The 16779-nt window shown below is 40.0% G+C and overlaps 1 protein-coding gene across 3 annotated transcripts in view; it reads right to left on the reverse strand.

The window, feature by feature from the left end:
* Positions 1-16779, reverse strand: part of LOC6050731 — a 365664-nt gene that overhangs the window by 34687 nt on the left and 314198 nt on the right. For 2 of the 3 annotated variants that reach the window (XM_038259120.1, XM_038259118.1), the window contains exons 8-9: positions 16181-16414; positions 342-371 (exon numbers count right to left, since the gene is read on the reverse strand). In XM_038259120.1, the coding sequence (XP_038115048.1) occupies positions 342-371; positions 16181-16414 (264 nt within the window). The remainder of the gene's footprint in view (positions 1-341; positions 372-16180; positions 16415-16779) is intronic. The other variant, XM_038259119.1, reaches the window with a different exon arrangement.

The raw sequence follows: 16779 nt of genomic DNA on the forward strand, positions 1-16779 counted from the left end.
AAAGCTTTGAATTATTCAAAATTGAATCACAAATATTCAATTCTTCAACAAATCCAACCAAATTGTGACATAACAACCTACAGAAAAGAGTTCCAACAACCTGACGGTGATAAATTTCACTACCATAACCAAAGGTCAGAACATGGAACATTTTCAAACAATCAACTAAAACGAGCTACGAGCTACGAGAGGTTACGCATTGTCAGTGAGTCTAAAAGTAATCAACTACGAGAGCTAAAGAGTGCAAAAAAGAGAATAGTTTCATAACAGTGAAAGGGTTTTTTTTAAATGATTTGTTTTGATTTTTCTTCTAAGAAACGTTCAGAGCAAGTAAAATTTACCGTGGATTTCCACTTGGGATTTGTACTGTCCTGTTTCAGTTTCATTTTTTTGTTTTTGTTTATGGTCGTTTGAGGATTTTTTGTATCATTTTTTTCGTTTTGGTCGAAGGCAGAGATAAAAAAGAGAGGCGAAAGACAAAAAAGAAACGATCGATACGATAAGAGGATAATAATGGAGAACAGGGCAAACGAACACACACACACATATTTACGATTGGTGTGTTTAATTAAACGTCCGCAAACGGGGCGCAAAGTCTTTTGTGGTTTCTTCATTCAAGGGACTAATTCTATTTGAAATGGGGATAACGCTCTACTCTAAGAGGGTGGGATTATGAGGGGGAATATATCTACAAAACTGAAAAAAATGAATTAAAATCGATTTTGTGGCCCTGCTACGAAGCTGATGAAAATTTAATGGTCTTTTATAGATATAGGTACGGATTTTTAAATATCAGTTGTCAATTGGAGTCCTTGAGAAATTTATGACTTTTGGAAGAGACATTTGATTTGAAATGACTGCAAAAACTTGTATAACACAGGTAAAAAAATTGTCTAATAAAATGAACATGTATTAGGATGACAAAAATGACTGATATTTGATCCATGGATAAAAATACCAAAGACATCTAAGCGATTCGTCGACTAAGAACTATCTCCCACGGCGTGTTTTCTAGAACAACCCTATCAGGAAAAAATAGTCATCGCCACTTTCAAATGTGTCTTATAAGAAATTTTCTCAGCTTTCCAATGCTTCTAAAAGCGAAATGTTTCATCGGGGAATTCCTGAGATATCTCTATTTTAAGTTTTTTGGTTTTAAATTCCTTTATTATTTATTGGAAACTTTTTACTAACAGTTTAGAAAACTTATCGAATGATGTGTTTCATGAGTCATTTACTAATCAAAATGTTTGCACATTTTGATGAGTAAGACAAGAAACAACTTTGTAGAAGGTTGCATACCGCTAAACATTTTGAAAATTATGTTTTGTATAAGTTTTTGAATATATGGGATTTATTCAGAAATTAAAATCATAAAACAGTGTAAAAATGTTTTTTTTACAAGAATTATTTGATAATTACAATTTTTTGTGTACAAATATCACGTGTCTACTCTGATTTACTTGTTCAACCGAAACTTTGGCAGGTTTGTGATTGTTAATGGTATTATTGAATTTTAATGAAAAAATTTGATATTTTCTTAAGCAAACATTAACCAGGAACAAAAATACAAATATTATTTGAAATCGACAATGTACTACATATTACTGTAGCAAGCTTCAAAAGTCATATTTTCATGAGTATAAAATAAACATAATTTTTTTTAAATGTTTTCTGTAGAAAATGCACTTAAAAGTAGCAAGTTCCAGTTCAGAATTCTGAAAACACCGTCACAAACATTTATTTTTACTTGAACAAAAATTAAATAGTATTTTAACAAAGAAAATCTAACAGAAACTTTCTTTCCAAACTATTTGAACAAAAATCAAGACATATATATATTTTTAAGATGAGATTGAAAATGAGAGTCTTATAAACTTCTAAAATATTGCTAATTCCTTGATCATTTAATACAAAAAAACTGAAACAATCATTTCATACTAATGAAAAGTATTTCTCCTAAAGCAACAGTAATTTGCATTATAATTTCGAGTATAAAACATGTTTTGTATCCATGCAACTAGTTAGTGTTTGATTAAGGAAATATGATAATTATTTATAAAAATCTTGTAATACCCTATCAATCTCAAACCTGTGGAAATTTCGGTTGTATCAGTTAATTCCAAGCTGAATCAGAGCAGACCGGTGTTATTTGTACACAACAATTATGTAAAAATCTAATTGTTCTTGTAAAAATAATATTTCAATATGGTTTTATTATTTATTATTTGAATAAATCCCACATATTCAAAAATTCGGTTAAAACTTAATTTTCAAAATGTTTAGCGGTTTGAAATCTTCTACAAAGTTATTTCTTGTCTTATTTTGCACATTTTGGTCATTAAAATACACATGAAACACATCATTTGACAAATTTCCTGGACTGTTATTTAAAAGTTTCCAATAATTGATCAAGGATTTTAAAAGAAAATCTTAAAATAGAGATATCTCAGAAATTTCTTGATGAAACATTTCGCTCTTAGAAGCATTGGAAAGCTGAGAAAATTTCCTATAAGACACTTTTGAAAGTAGTGATGACTATTTTTTCTCCTTAAGGTTGCCCAGAAAACACGCCGTGTCTCCATTAACGATCACGGATTCGTGTTCAGTGATCAACACATTCAAGAACAGATACTCAAATCTAATCCTAAAGTTTTTATTTTTTATTTATATGCCGGATTTACTTGAACGCTTCCTTCAAGAATTTAACAGTCTTCCGTATCTTAAACTTGAGTAAATTCGCCGCCACTATGGTCGCAAAAAGTGGTCCCGACTCCTGCGGAAAGCATTCAGCCACAATCCGCGCCGCCAACGCACACTTGTCACATCGGAACTCCTCCGTCAACCGATTGATACATTTCCGAGCACTTGCTTTGAACTCTTCTTCCGGAACGTCGTATCCACCACACTGAACGTACATCCGGTCCAGGTCGGGACCCCGTTCGTCGTCGTACAGTCCCTGCCGGATGATGACGCAACGCATCAGGCAACGGGACTGCTCGTTCAGCTGGAAGTTATACCGGACGTAGTCATCCAGCTCATCCGGCAACACCTGGAGGAACTCAATGCACTCCTGCAAGATCGATGCGACCTCCAGCTCTGTCCGCGGAACAAGCTGAGCCGCTTGAACTATCTCTCCGTAGTTCTGGTAGAAACAGCGTCGCGAAATCGCAGCTCGTCTGCAAACGTCATCCTCGGCGATGTCTCGAGAACCATTCTGAATGCAGGCCCATGTCCGAGCGTCATTCTCGTGATCGTCGCAGCTTGGAGCAAAGTGTCGCCCGTACGGAACCCAAATGACTCCGGATGAGTCGTTCCAACTGCGTTGCACCAGCAGTTCACAGCGATCGACGCACGAGTTTGGTTGTACCAAGTACTGGTTGCACTCGTGACGAGCTCCGGTTGAACTCTTTAGAACAAAGTTGTGCGAAGCAGCGGCACCGTTCGACGCTGTTGACAAGCTCAGTAGGAATAGCCAAAACATCTTCCGAGTTCTTTGAGACCAGACAGTGGAAGTGCAACTGGCCTGCAGCCTAACGAAATCGTTGCTTAAGTTACTTCCACCAAGAATAAAGTTGTTATCATGGCAACTTCACGTAACTTAACGGTGTTTTTGCAAAACTTTTCAAAGCAGTTTATACATATTGATAAACTTTGCGGCGAGCTATTCATAGCATTACATAAGCCAACAGAAAACGGAACTGACAATCTTCTGTAGGTCTTTGACTGCCAGATTAAATATTAAATGTACACAGTAAAAAATTGTGTAAATTTGGAAGGTGTATATTACCTCTTTTATGATGTAATTTTACCTCAATTTAGGCTGAAAATGCGACATTACACCAGAATAGTGGTAAAATTATACATTTTTAGAGGTAAAATTACTCATTTTTTGTGACATAAAAGATGTACCCTTTCCCAGATGTAATATTACCATAATTTTTTTTCTATGTATGATATTTTTTTTCTATTATTGCAAGAGCAAAACTTATGCATGTTTTTAAGTACACACTAAGAAAAAGTCGTGTAATATTCCGTCTTATTTGATGCACATAACTGGAGCGTCAAAAAAGACGTAAAAATACATCAGATTGTAAAATTACACGATATTAAAAACTAGCCATGATAGTGTAATTTTACATGTATCGGTAGCAATGATGACGTATGCTGCAAAACCTTTTTTTTTTTAGATAGTTTCGGGAATAAAACAAAATTGGTTGTTTTGAATGATTTTATTGAGTTTTCACGATTATTAACACTTCCACATTTATCTAGTCCCCAATTCAACAATTTGCATATAAACACTGCTTCTTCCTAAACACTGACTCTTCCTCTCCTCTGCTTGTTCCTTTCACCACCTTCAATCGGATTCCGCCACAAGTTGTGGCCCACAACCATCTCACTACTTCAATTTTTGCTACCTTCTAAATATTCTGTATTCTGGGTCACTTTCTTGAAGCACCAGCCGTTTTGAGTTGGCAGCTTGGAACATCGAATGTTTGGTTTCCCCGGCAGCAACTCCGCGGCTGCTCTCCCGGATAAAAATTTACAACTGCAACCTGAACTGCAACAAAAAGTAACAAAAAATATGCACTTTACGTTGGGATCCGACCGCGAACATTAAAACTTACCTCTGTCAGCGTTTTAATTGTGCCGACCAGGCCTTGTTGTAGTAGATTCCAAGAATTATTGCGGTCCCCCGCGAAAAAAAAAATCTCGTTGCCAAACATCAACAACGATTTGACGTTTCAACTTCAGGCGTGTAAGAAATAAACACGTGGCATTACATTATATTTGATGTAACGTTACATCTTAAAACACGCTCCAGTTATGTGCATCAAATATAATGTAAAATTAGGTCAAAATAGATTTATTATCACATCAAAAGTTATGCTTCACATTTTCAATAGCAAATTTGACATTTTGTGTCTAATATAATGTAAATTCACATCATAATCTCGACTACACGATTTTATATTACGTCGAATAGTGAATTCCATTAAGTGTAATAATCATTATTTTTTAGTGTGTAGAACAAAAATTACTTTTTTGAGGGCATTAAGGGGCTTGTTCCGATGGGGGAATTGAGCTTAAATCCCAAATTGTTCTAAGTTCAATATATTTTGGCGTTCAAGAAAGATTCCCCATTTCGATAATAATAATTATAAACAAGAGTTCCAACAATAGTAATTTGTGGGTAACACATTTAATTCTTAAAATTTGATTGGCCAAATTAAGTGTGACAATGGGCCAAATTACAAGTGCACAAATACAAAATATAAATAAAAGTCGCTCACTTAACTAAGTTATTTGTGATTCTGTGCATCTTAAAATCAATATCACTCAACATTTTTACATGATTTCAAACCTACAAAAAAATTAAACAAGGTAGAAAAATATATGTTGAATAGTTCTCAATTCAAATCAATTTAATTCTTAATTCTAACAGTTTAATTCTTATAAATGTTATAAAAATGTTTTTTTTTTTTTAATTTAGAAAAAAATGCAACTGCCCTTGTTTTGAAATGGTGAATTTGCTTATAAATTTTGAAACTTATTTTTTTTGCAATACTTGGCAGGCTCATTTATAATAAGTCATATAGCTCGGCAAACTTCAATTTAGGTCAACGTACTGAAAAATTAATATTATGTTAAAAGATTAAAAAACAAGACAAAAAGTTTCTCATTGTTTTATAAAAAGTTTCTTAAATAAACATTTTGATTTTGAGCAATTAATTTTAACTGTAGGGAGAAAAATCCAAAATAAAATAAGATTTGGCCTAACTAAGAAATTATATAATTAAAGAAAAACAAATATTCATTTAAGGGGTTACATACATGTAGAAAAACTTAAGATTTCATAATTCCAAATATTTATTAAATCCTTCAAAAAGATGAATTTTAATAACTCCTGAAAGTTTTATGCAGATATGCCATGAATTAAGTGAGTAGAAGACGATTTAAGTTTATAGTTTTGCCATTAGCAAAGCGCACTGTCAAACTTTGTGAGCGTTTTTCTCGGAACACCGAGTTGATTTACGGGTGCCACGATATCTCAAGATTGGATGGACCAAATTGGGAAATTTGGGATGAAGGCTCTCAAGACATATCCCGTGTGCATGAAGAAGCCCGATTTTAAAATTTCGTTTTTTAAAAATTACAAAAATCCAAAACTGACGATTATTTATCTAAAAAACAGATAAATATTTTTATCTTTTTTTTTAAATTAAAAAAAAAGTTTGACATTTTTGCTGATTTACATGTATGTCACCCCTTAAGTAAGTTAAACAAAAAACTAAATTAATCCACCTATGTGGTTGGTGCCTTCCTCACTATTTTCCAAAAATGGGTGATATGTTATATGATGGATTTGCACACAAATTTCGTCTAATTTCGTTAAGTTCCGGAAAACAAAAAAACACACATATCACTCAAGGGCTCATAAGTGGTATCATAAGTGGTCATAGCCTTGAGACAGGGTTGCCAAATCTTCAATGTTTAGTACTCGTTGGAAAGGTCTTTCGATTACCTAACCAACGATGGGTCGGATGATGGATCCGGACATTGTTTACATACATTTAAGTGAGATCCGACTACAGAAAGAGTACATAAATATCACTTAAGTGGTCAGAACTCGAGACAGGGTTGCCAGATCTTCAATGTTGTGGACTCGTTGGAAAGGTCTTTCGATTACCTAACCAACGATGGGTCGGATGATGGATCCGGACATTGTTTACATACATTTAAGCAGACATGCATCCGCTCTAACTCCTCTTTTAGAAGAACTTGTTTGGCATTTCACGTAGAAGATACCCAGCATGTTGTGCCAGTGATTAGAATACGCTAATTACGCTTGTCTTTTAGGCTCCCGAAGACCCTGAGAGATTATTTTGAAACCCAACCGAGATATAGGTTAAGAACTCTTAATTGCACTCAAAGAGCTTTTAAGAAGTTCTTCTTGAGAGCTTAAGAGAACATTTACATGAACATATAGCTAAAATCGGGTTTTCCAATGAACCAATGTTTTCTACACATTATTCAAGCCAAAATCAAGAGATTTTCACCTAGCAACAAGCATAACATTGCTTTAAACGAAAATGCCATCTATAACAAGCTGAGTGCCGTTAAAAAGAGCTCATAGTGCCGATGCATGTCTGCATTTAAGTGAGATCCGGCTACAAAAAGTACATAAATGTCACTTAAGTAGTCAGAACTCGAGACAGGGTTGCCAGATCTTTCAATTTTTAGACTCGTTGAGAAGGTCTTTCGATTACCTTACCAACGATGGGTCAGATGATGGATACGGACATTGTTTACATACATTTAAATGAGATCCGGCTACAAAAAAGTACATAAATATCACTTAAGTGGTTATAACTCGAGACAGGGTTGCCAGATTACCAATGTTTTGATCTCGTTGGAAAGGTCTTTCAATTACCTAACTAACGATGTATAGCATGATGATGTTTGGTTCAGTTTACTGCCATTTATTCAACTTCCGAAAATATGCGAAAACACATTTTTATACATAACTTTTTAACTACTTATCGAAACTTCAAACAATTCAATAGCACCGTATGGGACCCTAAACCAAGTCGAATGCGACTGGTTTGGTCAAAATTGGTTCAGCCAGTGCTGAGAAAACTGAGTGACATTATTGGTCACATACACACACACACACACACACACATACACACATACATACACACACACATACACACACACATACACACACACATACACACACATACACACAAACATTTGTTAAGTTTTCGATTCTGAGTCGATATGTATACATCAAGGTGGGTTTTCGAGCTTTAAATAAAAAGTTCAATTTTAGAGCAGGATTATAGCCTTACCTCAGTGAGGAAGGCAAAATACCTTTTTAAAAATAACATGATGAAATAGCAAATATTTTCAGATAAAACTTGTGTTCTTGCTCTCACGCTAATTTTTTTAATTGAGACACTCAACTTTTTGTTTTAAATATTTCATGAAAAGCTTAAAGTGCCAGTAGCGTGATCCATTTTGCTAAAAGTTTCACGGCTCGTTCTGAATATTAAGTATTTGATTCAGCTTGCAAATTTGAGCTAACTTCATGCAGGTGACCCATCGGCCAAGATGTGTTGAGTTTTTAACTTTCTATGAAAATTGAAAAAACACATTTTTTGGGTATTCAATTTTCAATCAAAATAGGAGAACAGCATTTAATTCCGGCTTGTCTTTAATATTGTCATATCAGCACTTTGAAATTCGATTACAGCTCATTAAAAGCGTTATAAACTGAAATCGAGTGTTAAATAACTCAATACGAAGTGAGCAAGGAAGTTTCTATCAAAAGTTGAGCAAAATTAGTTGTTTGAATAATGAAAATCAGCAAATTGGATGGAGTTAGAAGCGAGTGCTTAACCTGCCAAACATACGATAATTTCCCCTAAGCGTCTTTGGGGGTCAAAACATAGCTCTGCTAAAAATGTCAGCAAAATTGGTGCAGGTTTGGTGATTTTGTATAACAAAAGGTCACATTTTTCCTTCCTCATCTCTAAGTGGAATGCTATAAAACACTCGAAAAATGAACTTCTTAAAGAAATGCCATTCACTAACTTACTTACTTTACTTACTTTTACTGCTCGTACAACCTCCGGGTCATGAGCTGTCTCCAGATGCGCTGCCACTGAACTCGGTCTTGGGCTGCTACTCTCCAATTCCGACTCGGAACTCCCACACTTCTCAGATCTTCCTCCACTTGGTCTAACCACCTCGCACGTTGCGCCCCCCTCCGCCGCGTTCCAACCGGCTCCGAATTAAACACCAACTTCACCGGATTGATAGTCTGGTTCGGTTGGCGCGCATCCAGCGCGTCCGGCATTCTTGCGACGTGTCCGGCCCACCGGATTCGGCCAGCCTTGGCGACCTTCCGAATACTTGGCTTGCCGTAGAGTTGCGCCAGCTCGTGGTTCATCCTTCTCCTCCATACGGTGTTCTCACGCACGCCGCCAAAGATTGTCCTAAGCACTCGCCGTTCGAAAACTTCAAGCGCTTGCAGGTCCTCCTCGAGCATCGTCCACGTCTCGTGCCCGTAGAGGACGACGGGTCTTATCAGCGTTTCGTACATGGTACACTTTGTACGCCGGGAAAGGTGACCAGACCGTAAGGTCTTGTGGAGTCCGTAGTAGGCACGACTACCGGTGATGATGCGCCTCCGAATTTCTCTGCTGTAGTTGTTGTCCGACGTAACCAACGATCCGAGGTACACAAACTCCTCCACAACCTCGAACTCGTCGCCGTCGATCGTCACGCTCGGTCCTAAGGGACTCGGTTCCTCCTGCCAGCAGATACTTCGTCTTCGCAACATTCACCTTCAATCCAACCTTCTCTGCTTCCCGCTTCAATTCGGTGTACCGCCTGGCCACCTCCTCGAACGTTCTGCCGACAATGTCCATGTCGTCGGCATAGCAGATGAACTGGCTGGATCGGTTGATAATCGTGCCCCGCATGTTGAAGCCCGCCCGCCTCATAACACCTTCAAGCCCAATGTTGAAACAGAGGCCGGAGATACCGTCGCCTTGTCGCAGTCCCTTGCGCGATTCGATCGGGTCGGACATCGCTCCCGAAATCTTCACGCTGCACCGTGCCCCGTCCATCGTCGATTTCACCAGTCTGATCAGCTTCCCGGGAAAGCCGTTCTCGTACATGATCTTCCATAGCTCATCGCGATCGACCGAGTCGTACGCGGCTTTGAAATCGATGAACAGGTGGTGCGTCGGGATCTGGTGCTCGCGACACTTTTGGAGGATTTGGCGTAGCAAAAAAGATTTGGTCCGTCGTCGATTTCCCCCCTCCACGAAACCGGCTTGGTACGTCCCAACGAAATCCTTTGCTCGCTCCGACAGACGACAGAAGATGATCTGAGACAGCACTTTGTAGGCCGCGTTGAGAATAGTGATGGCTCGATAGTTCTCACATTCCAACTTGTCCCCCTTCTTGTAGATCGGGCATATTACTCCCTCTTTCCACTCCTCCGGTAGCTGTTCTGTGTCCCAGACCTTGACTATCAGACAGGCCGCCAGCTTGTCCGGGCCCATCTTGATGAGTTCAGCACCGATACCATCCTTACCCGCTGCTTTGTTGTTCTTCAGCTTCTTGATGGCATCCTTAACTTCCCTCATCGTGGGTGCTGGCTCGTCCTCGCCGTCCACCATTCCGCTGACGTCGTTTCCCCCGTCGCCCTGGTACTCCGCCTCTGGGCCGTTCAGGTGCTCGTCGAAGTGCTGCTTCCACCTTTCGATCACCTCACGCTCGTCCGTCAAGATGCCTCCGTCCTTATCCCGGCACATTTCGGCTCGCGGCATGAAGCCAGTCCGGGATTGGCCGAGTTTCTTGTAGAACTTACGCGTTTCGTTGGAGCGATACAGCTGTTCCATGTCCTGGCACTCCAACTCTTCCAGGCGGCGCTTCTTGTCCCGAAAGAGATGGGTTTGCTGTCTTCGCAACTGTTTGTACGACTCCTTGTTCCCACGGGTGTTGTGCAGCAGCCACCTGTCCCGCGCTGCTTTCTTCTCGTCCCAAATCGCCTGACATTCCTCGTCGAACCAGCCGTTCCGTCGAACTCGGTCCACGTACCCGATGGCGCTCGATGCCGCTGCGTTGATGGCTGCTTCCATGTGGCTCCAGCAGGCCTCCAGAGGGGCTTCGGCGAGCTCGCCCTCGTCAGGCAACGCAGCTTCGAGTTCCCGCGCGTACTGGGTAGCGACCTCAGGATCCTTGAGCCGCTCCAGGTTATACCGCTGCGGGCGACGGTACCGGATCTTGTTGACCTCGGACAGGCGTTGGCGCAGCTTAGCCACCACCAGGTAGTGGTCCGAGTCGATGTCCACGCCACGGTAGGTTCTGACGTCGATTATGTCCGAGAAGTGCCGACCATCAATGAGAACATGGTCGATTTGCGTCTCCGTGTTGTTTGGTGATCTCCAGGTGTACTTGTATAGGGGGGTGTGCTGGAAGAAGGTACTACGTATGGCCATGTTTCGGGAGGTAGCGAAATCGATGAGTCGTAGGCCGTTCTCGTTCATCTGCTGGTGAGCGCTGAACCTCCCAATAACCGGTCTGAACTCCTCCTCCTGGCCAACTTGAGCGTTCAAGTCGCCGATGACAATCTTGACATCGTGTTTTGGACACTTCCTGTACTCGCGGTCAAGAAGCTCGTAGAAAGCGTCCTTGTCATCGGCGTCGCTTCCCATGTGCGGGCTGTGCACGTTGATGATGCTCAGGTTGAAGAATCGGCCCTTGATTCTCAACCGGCACATTCTGTCGTTGACTGGCCACCAACCAATCACGCGCTTCGACATTTCGCCCAACACTATAAAGGCTGTCCCCAGCTCGTGTGTATTGCCGCCGCTCAATACATAGTGTAGTCACCGTACACCCGGTGGTCCTTCCCGTCCAGCACACCTCCTGCAGCGCCACGACTTCGAGACCGCGGACCCGCAATTCGTTGGAAAGAATGCGGTCGCTCCCATCGAAGTTGAGAGACCTGCAGTTCCACGTCCCGAGTTTCCAATCCCTGGATCCCCGAAAATCGGGTCGGCGATTGGATCGGCTCGCATCTGGAGCTCTCTGCACTTGGTTTTTACGGCGGGTGCGTGTAGCCATCACCAACCCCCTGTCTCGCCGGAGGACCGTCGTACCAGGACTGTTTAGAGTCCCACCCTGGCACTGAGACTGTTAATCAGCCGCCCCTAACCTGGGGAACAGACGCTGTTTCGAGCCGCCCCTGACCTGGGAAACAGACGCTCGAGGGGGGGGTCTGAAACTCTATCCGCTGTAAGCCGCCCCTAGCATGGAGAACAGACGCTTACCTCGGCAATGGAGCTAGACACCAGTTTCTTCGAGCCGCCCCTAACCTGGGGAACAGACGCTCGAAGAAGGGGGGGGGGGAGGTCACTAACCTTTTTGGAGCCGCCCCTAACCTGGGAACAGCCGCTCACGAGTAAAAGGAGCGCACACCCCGCTGTTTTAGGCCGCCCCTAACGTGGGGTACAGACGCCGTAAAACGGAGAGGACGGAGGGGGCGGGTGGCGTAGGCACGATGTGGTTACTCAAAACTGCACTGAATTCTCTTTTATTTCGATTTTCAATTTTCGCAAAACACTTTTGCCGATTTTTTTTTTTTTTTTTTTTTTTTTTTTCCACTCCGACCCACAGTGCACTTCTATTCCACACTTCCTTGCGGTACAATACACGTCTCGTAGACGACGACGACGACGGCCACTTTCACTGTTGTAGTGCAAACGAACGCAAGACGACGACGACGATGAGCTGCACTGGCCACGCGGGGAGCACTTTTGTTCTTTGTTTTGGTCCGCGAGATCGACCAACAATTTCACAATTTTTTCGCGATATCGTGATCTGCGGGATTGGACTTCGCCGGCAACCGGTCCAACACGGATTCCGGAGTGTTTCGTCGGAACTTCTCGCCGCGCTGTGCCGGAAAACCGCGGTTTTCACAATAAATTACGCGGATCGATCGGAACACAGTACCGCACCGGCGCGCACGCACACTTTGCATAGGGTATATGACCCTATTTTGGACCTAGTACCTATTTTGGACCTATTTTTATTAATCCAGGTATTTCAGGCTTTTTAAGTACGAATTTACTGAATCCAACCAACAGAAAGTGTAGGCAGGATCGTTTTGTAGCTTACCTCTTCCAAAAATGTTAACATTTTTGATTATTTCCGCTTTTTCAGCCACTTTTTCCAATGCCACTCGCATTTCCTATAATTTTCCTAGCACATCGATTAGGTCCAAAAATTTCGGCCTCGTTGCTTATCACTTTTGGCTCGGAACACCTCGTTTAACTTTCTGTTTTTCACTAGCATTAAGCTATTTTCAGCCGGTTTCCGAGTAATGTAAGTTTTATTTATTTAATACTTTTATGTTTTTAGTCACTATACCGTTGAAATTACTGATCTATAGTAAAAAAAACTCAATTGAAAAAATATTTTCAAATCAGCCGCGTTGGATCAGTTTTTGGAGCTACTTTTCCTCCATTCAAGGCTATCACCAATACATGTATAACTAGGTGTTGCCAGTTTTGTTTATGAATTTATTTCGATAATTAATTAAAATTTAATGCCAAGTTTTTACTTAATAACTTGGACTAGTTTTTCCGACTGTAATTATTTCAAATAAAACTAAGCTTTTAAAAGCAAATGATAAACATAAACCATGAAAATATGATTTTTTAATGATAACAATGCAAATTAATTATAAAGATAGGGATGATTTTTAAGACTAATTGCAATCTGGCCTAAAATTTAAACTGATGTTGATATATTTTTCTCGCAACCTCATTTTCACCAATTTAGCTGCACCTATTAATAATTGTTTGCTTCAAAAATGCAATCTGGCTACCCTGCTGGAATTGAACTGGAAACGATTGAAAAACCAAAAGGGCCTAGTTCATTCAATCGTCAGCTGTCACCGCGACATGCGCTGTCAACTTTGCTCAAGGGTGGTTTTGATAAGGTCGTATGAATTTATTTAAAATAATCTTGGGTTAGTTTTAAAAGATCCTAAGTGCTAGTCGATCAGTTTTCGATAAATTTACGAATTATAAAACTTAAAAATGCATTGAATTGTCATCTGCACGTCTTTTAAATGCTCTCTACTGGAAAACAATAAAAAAAAAATTCACATCAGGGATACCCTCTGACTCGATTCCTTGAGCAAAAATAAGTATTAAGGTGGCTAATAATAAATTACACTTTTAGATGACTGCGTCATTCATGTTAGAAACACAAATAAACCATAAATTTGATCAAAATATTTCGATGATTGTTCAATTTTCCTTGTTCTGAAGTGTAAGTGTAACTGTATCTCCAGCTTTGAAAATTTATAATTTTTTGTGGGAATTTAAATCATTTCGAAAAAACAATCTAAGAGATTTTGAAAGAAGAGGTGTGTGAAACAATTGCGATAAATGGAGAGCTAGTTGAGTCTTTGTGCACTTCGCAGTGTTGCTAGTTGGCCAAATTGCAGCTTTCAGAGCATCCCGGATCGTTTCCTACAAGCTCCAGAAAAGAGAGATAATATTAAATCATTGCAACTGTTAGAAAAATAAAAATCTTCGAAAAAAATTGTAGCATTAGAGCATTTTTTTTCTGTGTAATATAATCAATTTTGAAGCCGATCCGAACGGTAGGCAATCTTGTCAAATCTTACATTGTTTTTTGAAAGTGCAACATGTAGTTAAACTTTCTGTCAAGCGACTGTTAAGTTTAACATAACAGATGCGAAAGTTTCACACCAAGTTACAAGCTATAATCTCCCTTTAAAATTTCTTGATTGGTGACTAGGTAATATTTGAACTTCACTCTGCGTAAAATTTAGAACTGAAGATAAAAAAAATCTTTGTAGCTTCTTAAGTATCTCTGTCATTCATTTCACTTAAGTTGAGGTGGTTTTATTGCGAATAATAACGTCTCAACCCTTTTTTATGTTCTAAATGAACATTTAGTCGGAAGAATACGCAAATTGGAAAATATGACAGCGACCTGCTAAGGATACGTGATTTTTCCATTCAATATAATTAAAACACGTTTAAATTGAAATCCTTTACTTAATAATAATTATTTAAATTCTTAAATAAATCATTTCCAATTTAAATCGTGGATAGGCCCTTTAGTTTATCAACCCAAGTTTTTGTAAGTGTACGTGTTGACGCCGCACGCCGCAAGTCAAGTTGTCAAAATTTCAACCAATCAGAGTGTGGGTCCAAAATAGGTTCAACGATGTCTCCAAAATACATTCAATAAGTCCAAAAAGCATCCAAAAAATGTTTTACTTGAAATGCTTATTGCTATGAAATGGTTAAATTATTTTCATTTTTCAATAGTACACCTTGTTTAGCATAAATTAAGGCACAAAACAATCCTGAAACGAGCCGAATTAGTTAGACCTTCCCTGAGAACAATGCAAAATATGTTGCTGCTTTGCATAGTAGGTCCAAAATAGGGCCATATACCCTAGCCATTCACTAACATTTTAGTCCAAATTTGTGCAATTCATTAGCAAAATCGAGTGTCCGGAATTCGAAGCAAAAGTGTCCTAATTTCGAATCAGTCTTTATCAGTGTCCGGGATTCGAAGCACAACAAATCATTTTAATTTTCAAAATCTGATGAAAAATTGTAAGAAAAGGCATATTTTGCATGCATTCTCTTAAAACTGTCCGTTTATACTACATCCTGATAGTATTTCTACATTTCCAACTTATTACATGATTTTTGCCAGCTATATAAAAAATGATATGCTACTAAGTGTCCGGATTTCGAATCATGACGTTATAAGCTATTAAGATTGTAGATATAGAAACCCTTTCAAAAGAAATGAGCAATGAATCATCATTTCATGATCATCATTCCACAATCATTATAAGGGGGAATGATGTTATTTTGACTTAATGTATTCACTATGTGAATGTGAGGATGGCACAAACCACCAAAACATTTGTTTTTCAATTTTAATAGCAGGTCAAAAACTTATAACACCTAAGCCGATTGGTTCCCCTGCATGGCTTTAGCTCAAATTTTGGCAATTGGCCTATTGTTACGTGCAGTTTGGACCCAAAATGTTCAGAACTACAGAAGGGCCAGTCATTAGAAAAAAATCGCAAGATGTCGTGGGCCAGAGTTCGAAGATTCTTAGATATTGGCGAAAGCATCCTTTTGGCTCAATGTCAACCACACTGGAATTTATATTTGGAAATCGATTTAATAATTCTTCAAAGTCAACAGCAACAAAATAATGTCAAAATCAAAATATAGATTCACCCAAACTTTAATCAAAACGTTTAAATTGTGTCACTACGTCAGTTTCCGTCAGCAAGGTGTCCAATGGTTTGTTTATCAAATGACGCACGCAGTGTAAAGCTAGTTTACAAAAACTGAACAAAAAAAAGCTTCAAAATAAAAAAAAAACAGAGGCACAGTGGAATACGGTTACAAATGGGACAAAAAATCTAAACCAAAAAACCAGACGATACAAAAAAAATCACACACCAGGAAAAGTCTACTTGTAAAGTGGAACGTCGTCTATCTTTTCTTTCACGCTCAGGAAATAAAACAGAAAAAAAGCCCGACCAGAGCATGTAGTTCCACGGAACCAGCCAACGTACCTGCACGCTGTCGCACTCGTTCCACGTGTGCAGCCGAGGTTTGTACTTGTCCTTGTCGTTGGTGGAACTGCTCGAGCCGCCACCTCCTCCACCTCCCCCACCTGCGCCTCCACCCCCTCCGCCGGAACCCGTGGGGCCACTTCCGGCCGCGGACGCCTCCGTCGAGATCCACACCAGATTGCCCTTGGGCTGGCTAATCACGATGAAGGCATGTTTGCCCGCTGGGACGTCATGCTGGAAAGGGGGAAGAAGAAGAAAAAGAAGAAGAAGGATTAGCTTTGAATTCGCGTCACTAGGTGGTGCCACCTGCAACGCAGGGTGCAATTCGGTACACGTGGTGCCACGTGGTCTCCCTCGCTTGAAACACGGACGGACGGATTCCGTCGGAATGAATGATTCGAATGATGAAAGGCGAGGCGACAAATTATGGCGCGCCCCGTGCACTTGAGGGCCCTTTTGGGCGAAAGAGAAATGGTGGTGTGATTTGACGTTTGACATGGTGCTAATAGGCTGGGACAATGTAATTTGTTAGGCTTGAAGAAGGAGAAGTGCGTACTTGTTCGAGATTCTTGATATATTTTTTTGCAATCATTGCAGTG

Source organism: Culex quinquefasciatus, chromosome 3 (assembly GCF_015732765.1).
Source record: "Culex quinquefasciatus strain JHB chromosome 3, VPISU_Cqui_1.0_pri_paternal, whole genome shotgun sequence".
NCBI classification, from domain to species: Eukaryota; Metazoa; Arthropoda; class Insecta; order Diptera; family Culicidae; genus Culex; species Culex quinquefasciatus.